We start from the raw sequence: 18,088 nt of genomic DNA, 5'->3' as shown, positions 1-18,088 counted from the left end.
AACTGCGAGACATAAATGAGGATACATTAACATTAAATGGAGACTTTTGCTTAAGTCTACTGTTTCTCACACTTGTCTCCTGAGACAAAAACTCTAACATTCTCATATTTGTCTCCTTTAAAGATTTAGAAGAGATCTCAACATCATCACATACTGTGCTCAGACTTTTCTCCTTTAGCAAGAAACACTGGAGCTCTCACACCTGTCTTCTCTGAAGATTCATAAGAGATCTCAACATCATCATGCTGTGCTCAGATGTTTTTCCCCTCAGTAAGACTCTAAAGCCATTTGTCTCCTCTAAAGTTTAGAAGAGATCTCAACAACCCACTGTACTCAGACTTATCTCATAAACTAAAGACTCTGAACCTCTCACATTTATCCTATTAAGAAAGCTGTACAGTTTATGTGCATAGGGCACATCATTTGTTTGACAAATGTGAGAGTGCCAGAGTCTTTAACTAAGGAGAATATTCTGAGCACAATGTGTGATGTTATTGAGATCTTTTATGAAACTTTAGAGGTGACAAAAGTGAGAGTTCCCCAATAGCTAGCTGAGGAGAAAAGTCTTAGCACAGCGTGTGATACTGTTGAGATCTCTTCTGAAACTTTAGAGGAGACAAATATGAGCAATCCAGTCTCTCTAGCCAAGGAGACAAATCCAAGTACAGTGTGTGATGTTGTTGAGATCTCTTCTGAGACTTTAGAGGAGACAGATGTAAGACATCCAGTCTCTCTAGCTAAGGAGAATAATCTGAGCACAGTGTGAAATGCTACCAAGATCTCTTATGAAACTTTAGAGGAGACAAACATGAGAGAATGTCATTTTTGTCTCAGAAGAAACATGTGAGTCTTAGCCTAATGTCTCAATTTGATGTTCACTTGATCTAATTTCTGTCTATGAGAAAGATGTGAGTTGAGAGGGAGATCTCATGTTGGATTTTCCTTTCCTCTGGGGGGTGTCCAATCCTGCTGTTGGAGGGCCACATTCCAGCAGAGGTTATCTACAGCCCCCATTACTGTAAACACACCTGAACCAGCTAATCATCAGGATCACCAGAAACTTCTAGACTGGTTTGTTGGAGCTAAACTCTGCAAGATGGTGGACCTCCAGGAGCAAGATTGAACACCCTTTCCCCAGACTTTATTTGGAGAGCAAATAGAAACATTTGCTTATGTTTCTCCATGTTGAGAGCAGTGGTTCTCAACCCTATTCCTGGATAAGAACCAGGATTGAGAACCACTAGAGTTTCAGAAAAGATCACATGCACATCTCAGAATGCAATCATGCCAAAATCTGTAAACAAACGGCAAAGATTTCAAACTCAAAGGTTTTGAACTCAAATATTTCTTAAACATGTTACTGTAAGTCAACAATTGACAAGAAACATCTAAGACAATTTTGAAACTTAAATTAAACATAGGGCTAAATGAGAATTCTCTGAATTCTTAGGGGTCATTCACACAGATTGCATTTTTTGGTTTAAAGAAAAGGTCTAGAGATGCATTAAAAAAACAACTAAAAAAACATTGAACTACTTTTAACTTTGAGTTCTACATTTTTTGAATACCATGACACACCAAAAGATGTACATCAAGCACAACAGACAAACACATTTTTACACTCACAAATGCATAATGCAAAATTGCTTGCTTTGTGAGCTTTGAAAAAAAAAAAAAAAACTTCTGAACAATACACGTGCAGAGCAGACGTCAAGCAATATTTGTCTCATGCATATATGTATGCACTGAGGTAAAAATCTGTATGTTTTATTTTAATGTGGCACATTTCAGAGTGAAACAGGATATTCAATATGACAAAAGGTAAGGCAGGGCTTGATTTTATGCATCGTGAAGTGATTGAATCCCCCCTTTCTTATGATTGGATCATGTAAAGTAGCGTTACTATAATAGGAATGTCATCTCACAGACAGAGCCAGTTTTTAAAATTTGATGAAATAATATAAAGTGTGTGCATGCAATGTCACACACAATACCATGCACCCATAAATCATGCACAATAAGACTTTTTAAAATGCATTACAAAAGTACATAAGGTCAATTTTGATGTCATGCTGATTTTAACCCTGTAAAGCCTGACATATAAAATAATAGTAAGAAAAATGTGTATAAGGTGCAGTGTGTAATATTTATAAGAATCTATTGACAGAAGAAATGCAATATAGTATACATCGCTATGTTTTCAGTGGTGTATTAAGACCTTACTGAACCAATATTTTCTTATATCCAATATATTTTTATTACCTTACAAAAAGTTGTTTCAATCTACGCAATTATGTATATATATATATATATATAAAAAACATTCCTCAGACAACTGATGTTTAATATGTACAATTTAACATGATTTTTCTAACAAATTATATAAGGATATTCCAGGAAACCTAAGTTGTTTTAGTCCAGTAAGTGTTCATCTTATTATGAACACTTAGGACCCTATCTTGCACCCAGCGCAATTGACTTTGTACACCGACGCATGTGTCATTCCTATTTTGCACCCGCGCAAAGTGCGCTTTTCCGGCGCAAACAATCCCTGGTGCTATTTTGCTGTTCCATTAAACAATTGCGCCACTGACCAGAAAAAACCTAGTCTAAAGTCAGTGGCGCGTTGCGCGTTGTTCATTATGCTATTTAAAGGGCGCATGCTTGACCATAATGTATAGCGTGCACAACGCGCATACACTTTGCTCATGTAATCTACACAGATGCAAGTTATTTTTGCAAATCATAAATTGTAACACTAAAAAAATATTAACACATGAGATGACGGAAATCATTGTGAAACGAAGATGTGAAAAAAATAGGCCTAAATCTAGCTTACAAATTATTCAGGCTAATTGTAGTAATTAAGGATCAGACCTGTTTGCCCAATAGTGGCAAGACATATATGTATATAAGGACATCTGACTTTCACTGCTCTTACAAGAACATCAGTCTCCTCGGCTGTGAACCGCTCCTGGCGTGCGCCTGGTAAATACGCCATAATAATAGCAATCCATAATGGAACTTGCGCACCTGCTTTTAAAGGGAATGTTGGATGACGCTCTGATTGGTTTATTCACGTTACGCCCAAACCACACCTATGAATAATGAAGCTACTTCAGACCAACCCATTTTAGATTTGCGCCGGGCGCAAGAGCCATTTATCCCGCCAGGAAAATAGCAACAGCGCCGAGACTCACCCACAAAGTTACTTGCGCTTCGCGCTTTGACACTTGCGTTTCAGATCGTTAAAATAGGGCCCATACTGTTATATTATATATTAATAATAATTTTAATAATAATTTTGTCATTCTTATATTTTTCATGTACCACGACCTGAAGGTGGACATTTTTACACTAAAAGACCTTTTATTTGCTAGAAAAGTGTAAACTATCAATCAGAAATTTGCATATCAAATGTGATACAGTAGGATCTGGAGTTAAGTGTGTTAATTGGACATTGTGGGGCACCTGTGATGTTTCTCATGTCTCATATTTTTCAACCGGAGATGCCAGCTATTCTTCTGAGAGTTAAAATCCAAACACTTTTTCACCAAATATCCATTTCCTGCAAATAAAACGTAAACACATTAACACTGTGTCTAATCAAAGTTTTGATATGATTGTTTCTCAATTAAAGGGAATTGCATCGTGCTCCTAAGTTGATATCCGTGTGTCAGATTTGAATAATGTGCTGTGGTTTAGAGTGGCAGAGAGGAATGCATTTGGCATACTGATGATACTTCAGTCTCACAGCCCGCTGGGGATAGAGCACTGCGCTTTCGCCACATATGGGTTCCATTATTCCAAACCGTATTAAACAGCTTAATGGCCCCATCTCCCAGACTTTGATTTCCAGGATGATATAATGCGTGAGGATAGAGAGTGCTGGAGGATGGGATGTGCTCTGTCAGGGGGGAGGGGTGGATCTCACACACACACACTGTGACCCATCAGCTGATGACATGTGTCATTCTGATGGAAGACTGATGGGTCAGCTGTAAGTCATTCTGCGCGGCTGCACTGACAGAATGTCTCAAAGTGGCTTTAAGGAGCTACACGTCCTTGAAGGCTTTTCCTGCAGTCTTGCTACCGCAGCTGTAAAAATGATTGGACCCGGTGTGAGGGTAAGAGTTTGCACATTAGGATCCGATAATGAGAGTTACTGTGATATTTCTCCTCTAGTGATTATCTTTACTATTTACAGCTTCGCTCTATCTAAGGAGGCATTTGCAGCTGTGTGTTTGGTGGAGCGTTGGGAACTGAACGGCCTTTCTCAGTTGCATTAAATGAATGCTTGGTCTGGAATTGCCACAACTGATTCCTGGTTCTGTTGTTTTCTATTCTTTCAAAGATTGGAGGAACATGTTCACCTACCACTGCTTGTGTCTACATGATATGTATACCTTCTTTGTATACATTGATTGTTATCAGCATCTATTATCTCTTCGCAACAAACAAGAACAGAACAAACCAGTTTCACCCTTTAAACTAAATTATGGAGTTTATAAGACTGCTTTTCTATATATTAGACACCAAGAAAAAAATCCATGTCCAATATAGGCTAATTGATATTCATCAGTCAATCACTTTTCATGAGCTGCTCTGCTCTGATTGGCCAATGGAAAATGTATTCCAATTAAGGAACTGATTCTTGATTCTGTAGGCCTCAGAATCAAATCTTTTTTTGGAAATGATTCCCAGAGCTATTGAATGACGTCTCAGCTCTCACATGGTTGTGTTGTTTGTGTGTTCTGCAGGTTCTTCTGAAAGCTGTTATGAGTTCCTGAGTGTGCCGTTCTCCCCGGCCAGCTGTCTTGGAAGAGCAAGGGCTCAGGTGACAGCAGTGGCACCCAGAGAAACAAACACTGACTACCGGCCATGGCGAGCGGTAACTAACCTCCTCTAATTATGTGCAGTACTTGCTCTGTTTAGCAGACCAGTCAAACCACACATGCTTCCAAAACTACGTGGGCAGCATTTTAAGCTCACTAATGATGTGAAAACTGTTCCAAACGTAGGCAGTACGATTATGCTTTCTTCTTGTTATCTCGTTATAGCAAATCCTAGGGCTGCCTTGCATGTGTCCTTTGTGGAAAATGCTATCCCAGAATGCACTGTATTGAGCTCAGTGGGGAAAAAAGTCAGTACGATTTAAAAAAAGAAGAAGAAATGAATACTTTTATTTAGCAAGGATGCATTAAATTGACCAAATGTGACAATAAAGGCATTTCTATTGTTACAGAAGATTTCTATTTAAAATAAATGCTGTTCTTTTAAATTTTCCATTTGTTAAAGAATCCTGAAAAATCAACTGTATTCAACAGAATAAGAAACGTTTAGTCTGGGCATCTCTGGACTTGAATTAAACACAGCTGAACTAAAGTAAGATCTAATGAGTGCACAACTAGTGCAAGCGGCCCCTGATGTCAAGCATATAGCCAGGTTATGCTCAGGTCAACACATACTATACATGCAGCTGTTCATCCTGTGTGTGATTCGATCATTCGAAGGTATTGTCATTTTGAATGAGAGGCTGTGTTTACACTTAGCATTAATATGCGAATCAAGCAGATCGGATCATTAGCAAATCAGCACACATCGCATTTACATTTGTTCACATTAAGTGGCCTATGTATCTGGATAAAAGATCGGATTTCTGTTTTCTACAAAATATTTAAATTAGGTCTGTGGTGCATAAAAAAAGAAAGCGTTCAGCACACAGTAACAGAAAACTTTCAGCACACAGTACCGAATTTTTGTGATTTATTCACCAAAAGTAACTACAATCGATCATAAATGGAGTACTAGTCAACTTATTTAAGATTCCCGACTAATCTTGTATAATGAAAAGATGAATTATTCTGACGCATTTAATGATTGATAAATGCTGTGTGCAGCCCTTCATTAAAGGGTTAGTTCACCCAAAAATGTAAAATCGATGTTTATCTGCACCAACGCCAACGTAGTTTGCACCAACGCCAGAAGTGAATCTCGTACACGACGCCAGAGCGTGGATATTGACCTAACTGGAAGTGAAGTGAGTTACAGGCTGTTGGATATAGCGCTGTATTTGAGGTAAAAAATGATATAAATACGGCCGAGTATATGTTTGTCACTTTGCTCACAGCTGATTGGTTCAATTTGAGATCTCTTATCCAGAACATAACCTAATCTGGAGCAGGCTAGCCGTGGATCGTAAGTTACTATCGAGATGAACACAGCTTAAAGCCAAGCCACTTTAATGGTACCTAAAATGGCTTCATGGTACAGGCCCCTGGACACACTGATCGGATAACATTTCGATCAGAAGTGCATTTACACTTGTCTTTTGAATGTGTATGTGGACAACATCCAGATACAGGTCACGTGTTAATACAGAGTGGAAATATAGCCAGAGTCTAAGTTCGTTCATACAACAGCAGAATACCTTTCTCAGTCCTTTATTTGAGTCATTTAAAGAGGCACGCTTTAAAAACCCAAGGGGAGTTTATTTACGAAACAAAAACAAGGACTTGACTTGAATAGATTTGACTAGACTAATGACTAAACAAGACATACCTGTAAACAATTAAACAACAAACCAATGACAAACAGAGCATATTATCACATGACAAGACAAACCAATGAGAACACAACACATGACAAGATCACATGAGGGCAAGGGAATCACATGACTAACAGGAATCATGACTGTGATAAACTTAAAAAATAAAACACATGAAACATGAACATGAAACAAAACCAAAATACACAGTTACATTCACACACAGTTCGGTTATTTACAGGAGTGACAACACGTTGTGTTACCAAACTCACACCCATACATTTTTAGGACTTACAACAGCATTCACGGTAAAAAAAAAGTGTGCTCTGCATGTGCTGCCGGTTTTCAAATGTGGTCGACAGAGATATGCGCTGTGTGTCATCTGAAGGTTTTAGATCTGGTCACTGGTGTCCCATCGGTGCTCCTGCAACTCATCACCATATATAAAAGCTGCTGTCTTTTAATGAAGATTTGACGGATGAACCTAAGGCTTGAATGGACTCTTGTCATGTCAAAAGTGATAAGACTTTTAATTAAGGGATATGGTTTTATTGACATCGGCCATCTTTGATATACTTTGGTCACTGCTGTTATAGTACTGGTAAACACAACCACGGTGTCTTCACACCCGTTGATTCTACGCTAAATTGCTGTGTGAATGGAACATTTCAAGACTCTTACTTGTAAGTAAATTAGGTTGTCAATCCCACAGTGTGAACATAGCCTAATAGACTGTATTGTCTTTTGCAGCAGCAGACAGCATCAGCAGTTTGGGAACCGAGCAGAGCCACATCAACGTTCCCGTGGCCGATCCCAGTGCCTGGGCCACCGCCATGAACAACCTGGGCATTGTGCCGATGGGCTTAACCGGGCAGCAGCTGGTATCAGGTAAAGCCTTGCGCCCTCCCTCCAGTGTGCTAATCCTTGTGTTTCATCCACAGCTCTCTGCTCTTCCCTTTCACTGCAGGGGGAATAAAAGGCAGATATTAAATTGGGGTTCCCATATTCCCCCTCTGGCAAGCTGCACACGCACCAGCCTCCCGTGCCAAATATGTGACCTTTAGAAGCAAAACACGCATTGGACTTTACATTGAAGCATGTTATAGTTTGTTGAGCTTTATTCTTCAGCTGAGAGACTGGATAGTTGCGGCTCTGAAAAGACCACTGCCTGGTGTGACGGTGGCACCCACCGCTTTCTTGCCTTAAGCCCTGAGCGCTGGTCTCCACTGAAGCTTTGTAGAGATTGTCCGAGAGCTGGACAGCTCTCTTCATTGCTGATCGTCAGCAGCCATCTGTAGTCATTCATCATAACAGGCCTGCAGCTTTTGTAAATGCCAGTCACACACACACACACACACACACACACACACACACACACACACACACACACACACACACACACACACACACACACACACACACACACACACACACACACACACACACACACACACACACACACACACACACACACACACACACACACACACACACACACACACACACACACACACACACACACACACACACACACACACACACATATGTGTGACACATGTTGTGACATATGGGGACATTCCATAGGCATAATGATTTTATTTTTATACTGTACAAACCATATTTTCTATCTACCCCTAAACCTACCCAATCACAGGACACATTCTGCATTTTTACTTTCTAAAAAAACTAATCCTGTATGATTTATAAGCATTTTGAAAAGTGGGGACATGGCCAATGTCCTCATATTTCACCCTCCCCGTGTAATACCTATGTCATACCTATGTCATTATACACATTTGTGTCCTCATATGTCACAAAACATGCCCACACACACACACACACACACACACACACACACACACACACACACACACACACACAAACACACACACACACACACACACACACGCGCGCGCACACACACACACACACACACAGAGTGTGGATGACATCATCTGTGGATGCAACGAGTGGACAAAGGGAATGATTGACCGTTGTTTTCTCAATATTGGCAATTCACCTCTCTTGCTTTGACAGGACTCATGAGTCAGAGAGGAAGTATTTAAGCTACAGTCAAGCTACTCTTCAAAAGAAGTATTTAGCATCAGCAAGAGCTGCTAACAAAGTAGCCAAATACAAAGATCTGTCATGAAACTCTAGATAGCGCAGGATAAATATGTCCTTTAAAGCTGCAGTTCGTAAGCCTGGATCCGCCCTCATACGTACTTCCGCTCAATTTTCATTTTCCTTCAGTACTCCGTCTGGGACTGCTGTGTATTTTTACCGTTCCAATCAGTGAACAGAGGGAGTGGCTGAGAACGATAACGTTGATGTTGTATGCTAGTTTGAGTTGTAGTTCAGTAATGGCGGCGGAGAAAGATGCTAACGAAACCATTCATTCCGTTGTGACCAATATACAGTTGTCGCTGCCGAATATCCAGAAGTTAAAGCTGGAGCAAGAACAGTCTTTGCTGGGGTTTGTTGGTAGCCGTCCTCCCCAACACGATGAATTTAGGAAAAGTTTGATTTTCCAGCTCGCTCCGTTAGTGGTGAAGGAGTTGCTGAAGCCCTATTCGGACGTTAACTGTTTCTCGTGGGGTCGGAAGGTATTGCCATCATTTAATTTACAGGGGCTAGTTAGTAATTGTGTTGCCGTCCGTCTCCCATCACCCGCGTAAAAATCTACTGCTTTTGACAAACACCAAGGTCGTGTTGTGATATAATTGCTGTCCGAAACCACATCTCTGAGATTTCAAGAACATATCACTTTAAAATTCACTGTTTATAATCATTTTTGACTACTGCAGAGCACCGTACGTTGCGCTTTGCTGTCATTTGGATGCATTTCTAGACTTGTATTTCTTTAAATGGTGGCAAGTATTGGGACGTTGTTTATAGCAGCATTTATTATCTTACCAACCAAGCATATACCATTTTATTTACAGCATACAATCATGTTACGGACCCCATGAGCAGTGCGTTCCCGATCACAAAACTGAATCCACCGTAAATGAATCACAACCCGAATGCACAAGTTTTAGGTTTTATCACTGAGGTGGCATATGCACATTTATTTTTACGGATTTCCATGTGAGAAATAGGCAAAGGGTGCATGACCTATGTCACGATCAAACATTAGAAATTTGCAATGTCAGATCCAGAAGGACTCCAATAGTTTTAAACTTCAACAGAACCCAACTTCAAGGAAGTAAACGCTTGGCAATGGAGAGTGGCCAGACTCTATATGAATGAAATGTACGAGAGTCTGGTAAGACCAGGCTATCAGTTTGTAACGTTTTTTTGGTTAAAATTGATCCAAAATCAATTTTTTGAGCAATTTAAGTCAGTGTTTAAAATTATCTCCTTACCTTAGCCCCATTCACAACTGTAAGCTTGTAATAGTGTGTTATAATTTGAGTGGTACTGGTGGATTTCTGTGGGAAATTCAAGCATTTCTTTGCGTCATTACATCACATCTGTATCCATAAATAAAGAGTCCCACTAGTCGTAGTAACGCATGTGATTCTTTAGCGGAGCATGTTCTTTAGCGGATCATTTATAGTCTTTTCTCACAGCGGCTGGAGTATTTAAACTTATCATTTTGATGACGGATTGTAATCCAGAAAGATACAAACGGCAATCATCAGTGACAACTGGAGATTCACCCGAAGTCAAAAGCAAAAGAATACACTGTACAGAAACTGAAATCTACTGGTAATGCTAATAAACCCTAAATACACGCAATGCTGATGCTGTTAACATTAACAATTTAAGAACAAAGTAGATATGTTGGGGAATTTAACATGTGACATTTAATTATATTCTGCTGAAATGAACGAAATGACTTTAAAAAAAAGATTTGTTAATTTTACTGACCGAGATTCAAAGATCCGAATCCGTAAAATGATTCAAACTTTCCACTACTACTATGCGTCGCTCAACATTCGCCATTTACTCCGTTGCTCTGATTGGTTGTAGGTCTATCTAATTGTGGTCTTTCCTAGTTTGGTTGAAACGCCTCAATAATCACAGCCCAATAGAGCTAGACTGGGTAAACCTAGCCTGATCTGCTGGCGATTTGATTTCGCCCGGCAACTCAGTCTGGAAACCTGTACATTCATTTCCACTGCTGCTGTTTCACTTTTGTACCTGGTGGGTTTAACACGATGACAGATCGTTGCCAATTGATCACGCCTCTTGTGGTCTGATCGGTTAAAGGACTATCCAATTGTGTACAGAGTCATTTAAATAATGCTAATTTATCACGCCTCTTGTGCAGTAGAAAATACAGAGCAGACTCCCCAGACCAATGTTCAATATTAAATTGAGCTTGGTCTGGTGATAAACAGACAACAATAGAGCAGTATCAGACTCACATTCTGACTTGAGTATGACAACGTCAGGCTTGGTCTGTTGAGATTATGTTTTTGAAAGAAGTCTCTTATGCTCAATAAGGCTGCATTTATATGATCAAAAATCAGTAAAAACAGTCATATTGTGAAATAATATCATTTAACAGTTTTCTAGTTAAATATATTTTAAAATGTCATTTATGCCTGCTCATTACTCCAGTCTTCAGTCAGTGTCACATGATTCTTCAGATATCATTCTACTATGATGATTTGCTGCTCAAGAAACGTTTATTACTATTATCTATGTTGAAAACAGTTGTGCTGCTTCATATTTTTGTGGAAATAAATATTTTGTAACATTATAAATGTCACTGTAATTCAATTGCCCATGCTGCAAATATAAATGTAGCTTGTTACAGGAAAAATTACATTTTAAACCATAAAACTGGAGAATGTTGTTAGCGCTACTTTTTTATTTATTCGCCTGCATGGGCACTCAAGACAGTTTTTGAGACAAATAAATTCTCTCCTTGGTTTGCATCCTATTATAATTAATATCATGCTAAGGGAAGCCGTGGATTGAGGCAAATTAGGCTCGGATTAAAATGCATGAGCCAATATTTCAGATCATGATTATTTATGAGAATTTTAGAAGGCACAAGTCATTTGAATTGCATATAGGTTTTTTTTTCTTCTTTTTTTTCTTGGGTGATTTCAGAAATCATCTAAGAATGAATATTAAAACTATTATCCTCAGCTTCCCAGCTAAAGCCTTTGGTAATACGCTACAGCTGAAAGAAACACTTTCAGAAATTCACATGAGGATTTTATATACGGTTTCCTCTTTCTTTCTGTGTTTCTTTCATACACACACGTAGTACATGCAGGCTTTTTCAGGTCTAGATACCTGAAAGTGGATTTTGTCACACTAGCACAAATGCTGGCCTTTGAGAACAAACAGGCTTGATAGACTCTGGCTCCAGAAGGACTATTATGACGCTCACAGGAATTCCAGCTTTAAATGAATGATTGGAAAATATTCGTCTGGTTTCTGACTGTTGAATATAACAGATTATGCTGAAATAGCCTCTGAGTCTTTGTTTTAATTTCCCTCAGCAGGGTTTCCAGGCACACTTCAACATCACACATATTGCTTATGACACACACACACACATACACACACAGCTTCTATTTTGTCCCGTATCTGCTCATAAATTTGCTACTCGCAGAACAGATGCCCACTTGCACAATTTTCGCAGGCAGTTTCATTCTCAGCATTTCAGCACATTTTCTATTGATTATAAATGTTTATTTGCACCATCTCATTAGAAGACATGCTTTGTCAGAATTTTTTTCAGATTATCCCGCTGGATTGGTGAGGCACAATAATGAATACGACTCTAAATATAGATAATTTTCCTGCAGTTTGGAGTTGCTTTTGTTCCGGCTCCATTGTGAGAGTTTTACACTGAGCAAGCTGGAGCTTTGGGTTCAGAATGAGTGTAAGCTCTGAATGTATGAATGCATAGATTTACACAAGATTCACCAAGGCTGCTTTAAGTGGCTTAGAAGAAGAAGAAGAAGGAAATGAAAACTAAAACCCAAATCAGGCTCCACCAGAAACAGTTGCTTATATTCACGATGACCTATTTAACTACTGCTCTGTATTGACAAAGAAACATCTTCCTGAGTGCTGGTTACGGAAGCACCAGGAACTAGAAAGTTGTTTGTGAAGACAGCCAACAAGGGCAGAGCTTGTATTTATATCTCAGAGGGAAAAAAACATGTTATACAGTACATGACAATGTTTATGTATTTATTCTAAATGTAATTTGGACAGAAAAGTATTGATTATTATATTATATTATATTATATTATATTATATTATATTATATTATATTATATTATATTATATTATATTATATTATATTATATTATATTATATTATATTATATTATATTAATTATATTATATTATATTAATTATATTATATTATATTATATTATATTATATTATATTATATTATATTATATTATATTATATTATATTATATTATATTATATTATATTTAGTATAGGGATGGACCAAAACCAAATGCACCTGGCTGAAAACTGAAACCGAAAATGACGTTTTAAATGTTTTATTATTATTTCTTATTTTAAATCAGTTTTTTATATATAATTGTATTATTATTAACATTAGACTTTTAAATTAAATTAAATCATTTTCCTGTATATTCATTTAAATTCAAGCCTATGAAATAAAATTACACTTTTATATAATAACATATTTTCTTAGTAATAATGCAAATAGCTTTACATGCTATTTACTAAGTAAAACTAGTGATATATATTTTATTTACAATATATAAAAGTAGCAGTTCTTTGCAATATGTGTAAATATTAATTAAATGAAACGACGTGGACCTCAGTATTGTTGTACATTGACAGGATGCAATAATAGCATAGTGTGTCCATTATTATATTTATTAAAATTATTAAATGTGTGCCTTTGTCACGGTTCATGAATTCACCTGCTCGCCTTGTACTGTGTTATGTGGTACGTGAGTGTTGGTGTCTGTGTGCGGTGGTGGGCGTGGCAGCTGATTACAGTGCGTGCGTACATGCGTGTGTGCGTGTGTGCGTGCGCGTGAATCTCTGACTTCTGACCTGGAGGATCAGCACACTCACGGGATTCGGCACTTCACCAGCGGTCTTCACACAAAGTTTCACGGACTCTGAGATTTGGGTTGTCCATTGGGTCCCTGCGCTCTCGGTGTTATCGACGACATCACAACATCTTCATCTGACTTTGATTACTACTCTTTCATTATTAATAAAGATAATGTTCACTTGCTCTTGAATCCTCTGCCTTTATTCCCGTGACAGCCTTAATGGGACAATAAAAGCCCTCCTTACACCTACTCCTAACCCTACCCAATATTTTTAATATTATTAAACATTTCGTTAGGCAATTCATTTCCACTTTTAAAAATGTCCTTAATTTTTATTGGAAGTAAATGCCTTTCCGATGTAATATGTTATGGGAAAAGAGAGAAGAGCAAGCTCTGGAAAAGGCGGATTCGAACCCGGGTCGATCGCATCAAAACCCTGTTTCACAAGTCTTATGCTCTACTGACTACACCGCTGAAGATGTCTTTTTTAATCTTGTTTGGCTCAACCAGGCATTGTTTGTTGGAGGTAGTGCAAATAACACTTGCCTACAAGGCACGCTATTTGCACTTGGTGTAAATAGACACTCCAAAAACCATATATATATATATATATATATATATATATATATATATATATATATATATATATATATATATATATATATATATATATATATATATATATATATATATATATATATATATATATATATATATATATATATATATATATATATATATATATATATATATATTTTGTTGAATAATAATAATAATAATAATAATAATTATTATTATTATTATTAATATTATTATTAAAATATCAACATATTCACATTAATTTTCAATATATTATTCTTTGTTTAATTCTTTGCAGCACAATCAGATTTAACTAGCACCCAAATAAGAAGTGTATTGAGAGTTGGGAGACGACACTCGCGGCAGATTATATTTGCTGCCGCTAGGGTGCGTCTAGATTTCTAGGCTAAATTTTAGGTGTGGGTTTATTTTCTTCTGATTTAGGATCATCGTTTGCCATTTTTCAGCTGTTTTACAAACAATTCTGCATGTGTAATGCCTGGGACTATTTTGAAATATATTTTTAATGTGCAAAATGTTTGCCTAATCATAGAAGTGGGCGTTTAATTCCAAGTCTTTCAAATATGATAGACAATTATGATGTTTTTTTATATAAAAATATTTCTAACCTTAAGAACATTATGAAACACGACCCCTTTAACATTTGAAAATGAAGAAATTAAAGCATCTTATTAGTTTTGTAATTTTACATTTATGTAATGTTTCTTAAATATTCATAATAATAATTATCGCTGAATTATGAAACAAGCACTGCAACCTAAGTTTTTTTGTTACTAACTTCATGACAGAAATTGAATCAAAAATGAATTCTCAATCTTGCAGCCCTAATGTACACAACGAAGGGCTTCAGTACTTGTTAAATGTAGGTTTGTTGTGTGACTCAGGTCTGTGAGAGTCATTTTGGCTGCTCTGGATAATTATGCATATTAGCTGTGGTGAGCAATGACTGGAAATCTTTAAAGCCCCAAAAAGCGAGACTGTAAAAAAACAGCTGAGACAAATTTTATTGCGGATTATGCATTTGGACTGCAGGGCCTGGGGCTGCAGGGGTTGCCGCTTTGCATTTAGTAATGGTGTTTGTGATGGGCTCTGATTAATGCCGTCTACATCTGAAATGATGAGCAGCTGCGTCCTGTAGGAACTCAATGTTTTGGGAGCCGCATGCTGACTTCATAGTGAATCCAGTTTTTATGGGAAACAGATAATAACGACAAATAAAACGTGAAGCAGGTTTTTGGAAAAGAAACAAGTGCTGTGAGCCAAAGGTTTGAGAAGCTCTTGAATCATTCTGACTGAAGAAAAACAACATTAAGAAACGATAAATGCGTGGGCGTGTGTGTAATTTACCTGTTTACATTTTGATTTGAGTTTTGCATGGATCTCCTGATGCGTTTCACATGATTGCAGCCGCTATGAGATTTATGGATCGTAATTTTCATCATCTCTTTCCCCAGTAAGGGATTTAAGATTTTCTTTAGTTCAAGCATCTCTTGTGTGAGATTTAGTGTTCTCCACTGCGTTGTGTCACTACAGGACAAAGTAAGCAGGATTGTCCTGATTAAGGTTGAAATATTACTACACTCTAAAAAATTGTGAGCTTTTAGAAACTGAATAATATTTTGGTGAGCAGTGATTTTAAAGCTATGTTTAAACTTAAACTTTGTCAATCTACAAACTAGTCATAATTTAAAATGAAAGAAGCTATAAATCTTTTTTCTGCAACCCAGGTTCATTGGAAAAATGTGCCTCTACCCATATTTCTGCAAAACACCCTGAACGTACATATGCATACAATTCATAGCAGTTTCCATCTCAAATAGAAGCAGTAAAACACCAACAAATTTTATTCATTTTCACACAAATGATTACAGGAGCAGATTATTAAAGACTTTTGCACATTTCCTTGCAAAACACTGTTATGGGCTTAAAACTATTTTCCATTTGTGAACATACATTTTGACATTTTACATCGCATAATGTATGTATTTTCTAATATAGTATTTAGCTCATCTGGTACAGTGTTGCACTTGCAAGAACAAGTAATCACGATAAAATAACTTAATAACTTATTAAGCAGTGTTAATTTTGACAGCACGTTTTGATTCAGTTTTAGTCGTAGTCTTTTGAATAAAATGCTATAGTTTGAGTTACACTATGATGCCAAAAGCCTTGGGACGCCTGCCTTTAAATGCACATGAACGTTAATGACATCCCATTCTTAATCTTTAGGGTTTAATAAATGGACTGCATTTATATAGCGCTTTTAACAGACCCTATGGCCATCCAAAGCGCTTTACATCTTGCCTCACATTCTCCCATTCATTCACGCACGCACCGATGGCGATGTCAGCCATGCAAGGCTCAATCCAGCTCGTTGGGAGCAGCTGGGGTTAGATGTCTTGCTCATGGACACCTCGACACTTGGTCAGGTGGAACCGGGGATCGAACCACCAACCTTCTGGTTTGTAGACAACCTACATGAACCACTGAGCCACTACTGCCCCTTATTAAGGAGTTGGCTTCAACATTTCTTGGAAGGCTTTCCAGAAGGTTTAGGAGTGTGTTTATGGGAATTTTTGGCCATTCTTCTAGAAGCGCATTTGTGAGGTCAGGCACTAATGTTGGGAGGCCTGGCTCACAGTCTCCGACCTAATTCATCCCAAAAGCGTTCTATCGGGTTGAGATCCTCCACACCAAACTCACTCATTCATGTCTTTATGGGCTATGCTTGTCATGTTGGAACAGGAAGAGGCCATTCCCAAACTGTTCCCACAAAGTTGGGAGCATTAAATTGTCCAGAATGCTGAAGCATTAAAAGTTCCTTTCACTGGAACTAAGGGGCCAAGTCCAACCCCTGAAAAACATCTTCAAACCATAACCCTCCCTCCACTAAACTTTACACTCAGCACAATGGCATCAGGCAAGTACCGTTGTCCTGGCAACCACCAAACCTAGACTCGTCCATCAGATTGCCAGATAGAGAACTGTGATTCGTCACTCCAGAGAACACGTCCGAGTCCATTGGAAGTGTGCTTTACACCACAGCATCCAACGTTTTGCATTGTACTTGGTGATATAAGGCTTGGATGCAGCTGCTCGGTCATGGAAACCGATTTCATAAAGCTTTCTATGCACTGTTCTTGAACTTAACGCCAATAACGAAGTTTGGAAGCCTGTAGCTATTGAGTCTGTTGTTGTTCTCAATTGCTTCCACTTTGTTATAATACCATTAACAGTTGACCATTGAATATTAAGTAGTGAGGATTTCATGAATGGACTTATTTCACAGGTGGCGACCAATCACACTTGCATTCACTGAGCTTCTGAGAGCGACCCAATCTTTCACAAATGTTTGTAGATGCCTAGGCGCTTGATTTTATGCACCCGTGGCCCTGGAAGTGATTGGAACACCTGAATTCAATGATTTGGAGGGATGTCCCAATAATTTTAGCAATATAGTGTATATTTTAGTCATCTGTATTGTTTGTATTAGTTTTAGTCTAGTTTTAGTCAACTAAATTAGATTTTAGTTGACTAAAATCTAATGGGGTTAGTTAAATTGTAATGCATTACTATTATTATTCTCTGTTTTTTTTTTTTTTATTATATTTTTTTACATTAAACTTCCAAAGAGGAAAAAAGCTATACTATTTTAAAAGCAGTTAAGCTTTTAAAGTCACAATACTGATAAATGTAGTTTATTTAAATAATCAATTGTTGTTGTTTTCCTCAACACTGGTGTTGGCTCAAATGCAGTAAAAATATACTTATATTTTTGCATATTTTTTGGAAGTGGTGTCTTATGTGTGCATAGATTTTTTGGAAGTGAAACCGTGGTGTCATATGTGTGAATGTATACACAAACGGTTTAAAAAAAAGTGGGTGGGTCTTGTCCCACCCACCTACAATGGTTCC

The 18,088-nt window shown here is 37.7% G+C and overlaps 1 protein-coding gene across 1 annotated transcript in view; it reads left to right on the top strand.

Moving 5' to 3' along the window:
* Positions 1-18,088, top strand: part of enox1 (ecto-NOX disulfide-thiol exchanger 1) — a 157,115-nt gene that overhangs the window by 71,952 nt on the left and 67,075 nt on the right. Inside the window, exons 2-3 of the mRNA XM_067443351.1 lie at positions 4,761-4,891; positions 7,298-7,435. Of these exons, the coding sequence (XP_067299452.1) occupies positions 4,882-4,891; positions 7,298-7,435 (148 nt within the window). The 5' untranslated portion in view covers positions 4,761-4,881. The remainder of the gene's footprint in view (positions 1-4,760; positions 4,892-7,297; positions 7,436-18,088) is intronic.

The sequence above is a fragment of the Pseudorasbora parva genome, chromosome 5, assembly GCF_024679245.1.
Source record: "Pseudorasbora parva isolate DD20220531a chromosome 5, ASM2467924v1, whole genome shotgun sequence".
NCBI lineage: Eukaryota > Metazoa > Chordata > Actinopteri > Cypriniformes > Gobionidae > Pseudorasbora > Pseudorasbora parva.
The sequence above is the reverse complement of the archived record's forward strand: the minus strand, read 5'-3'. Positions and strand labels throughout refer to the sequence as shown.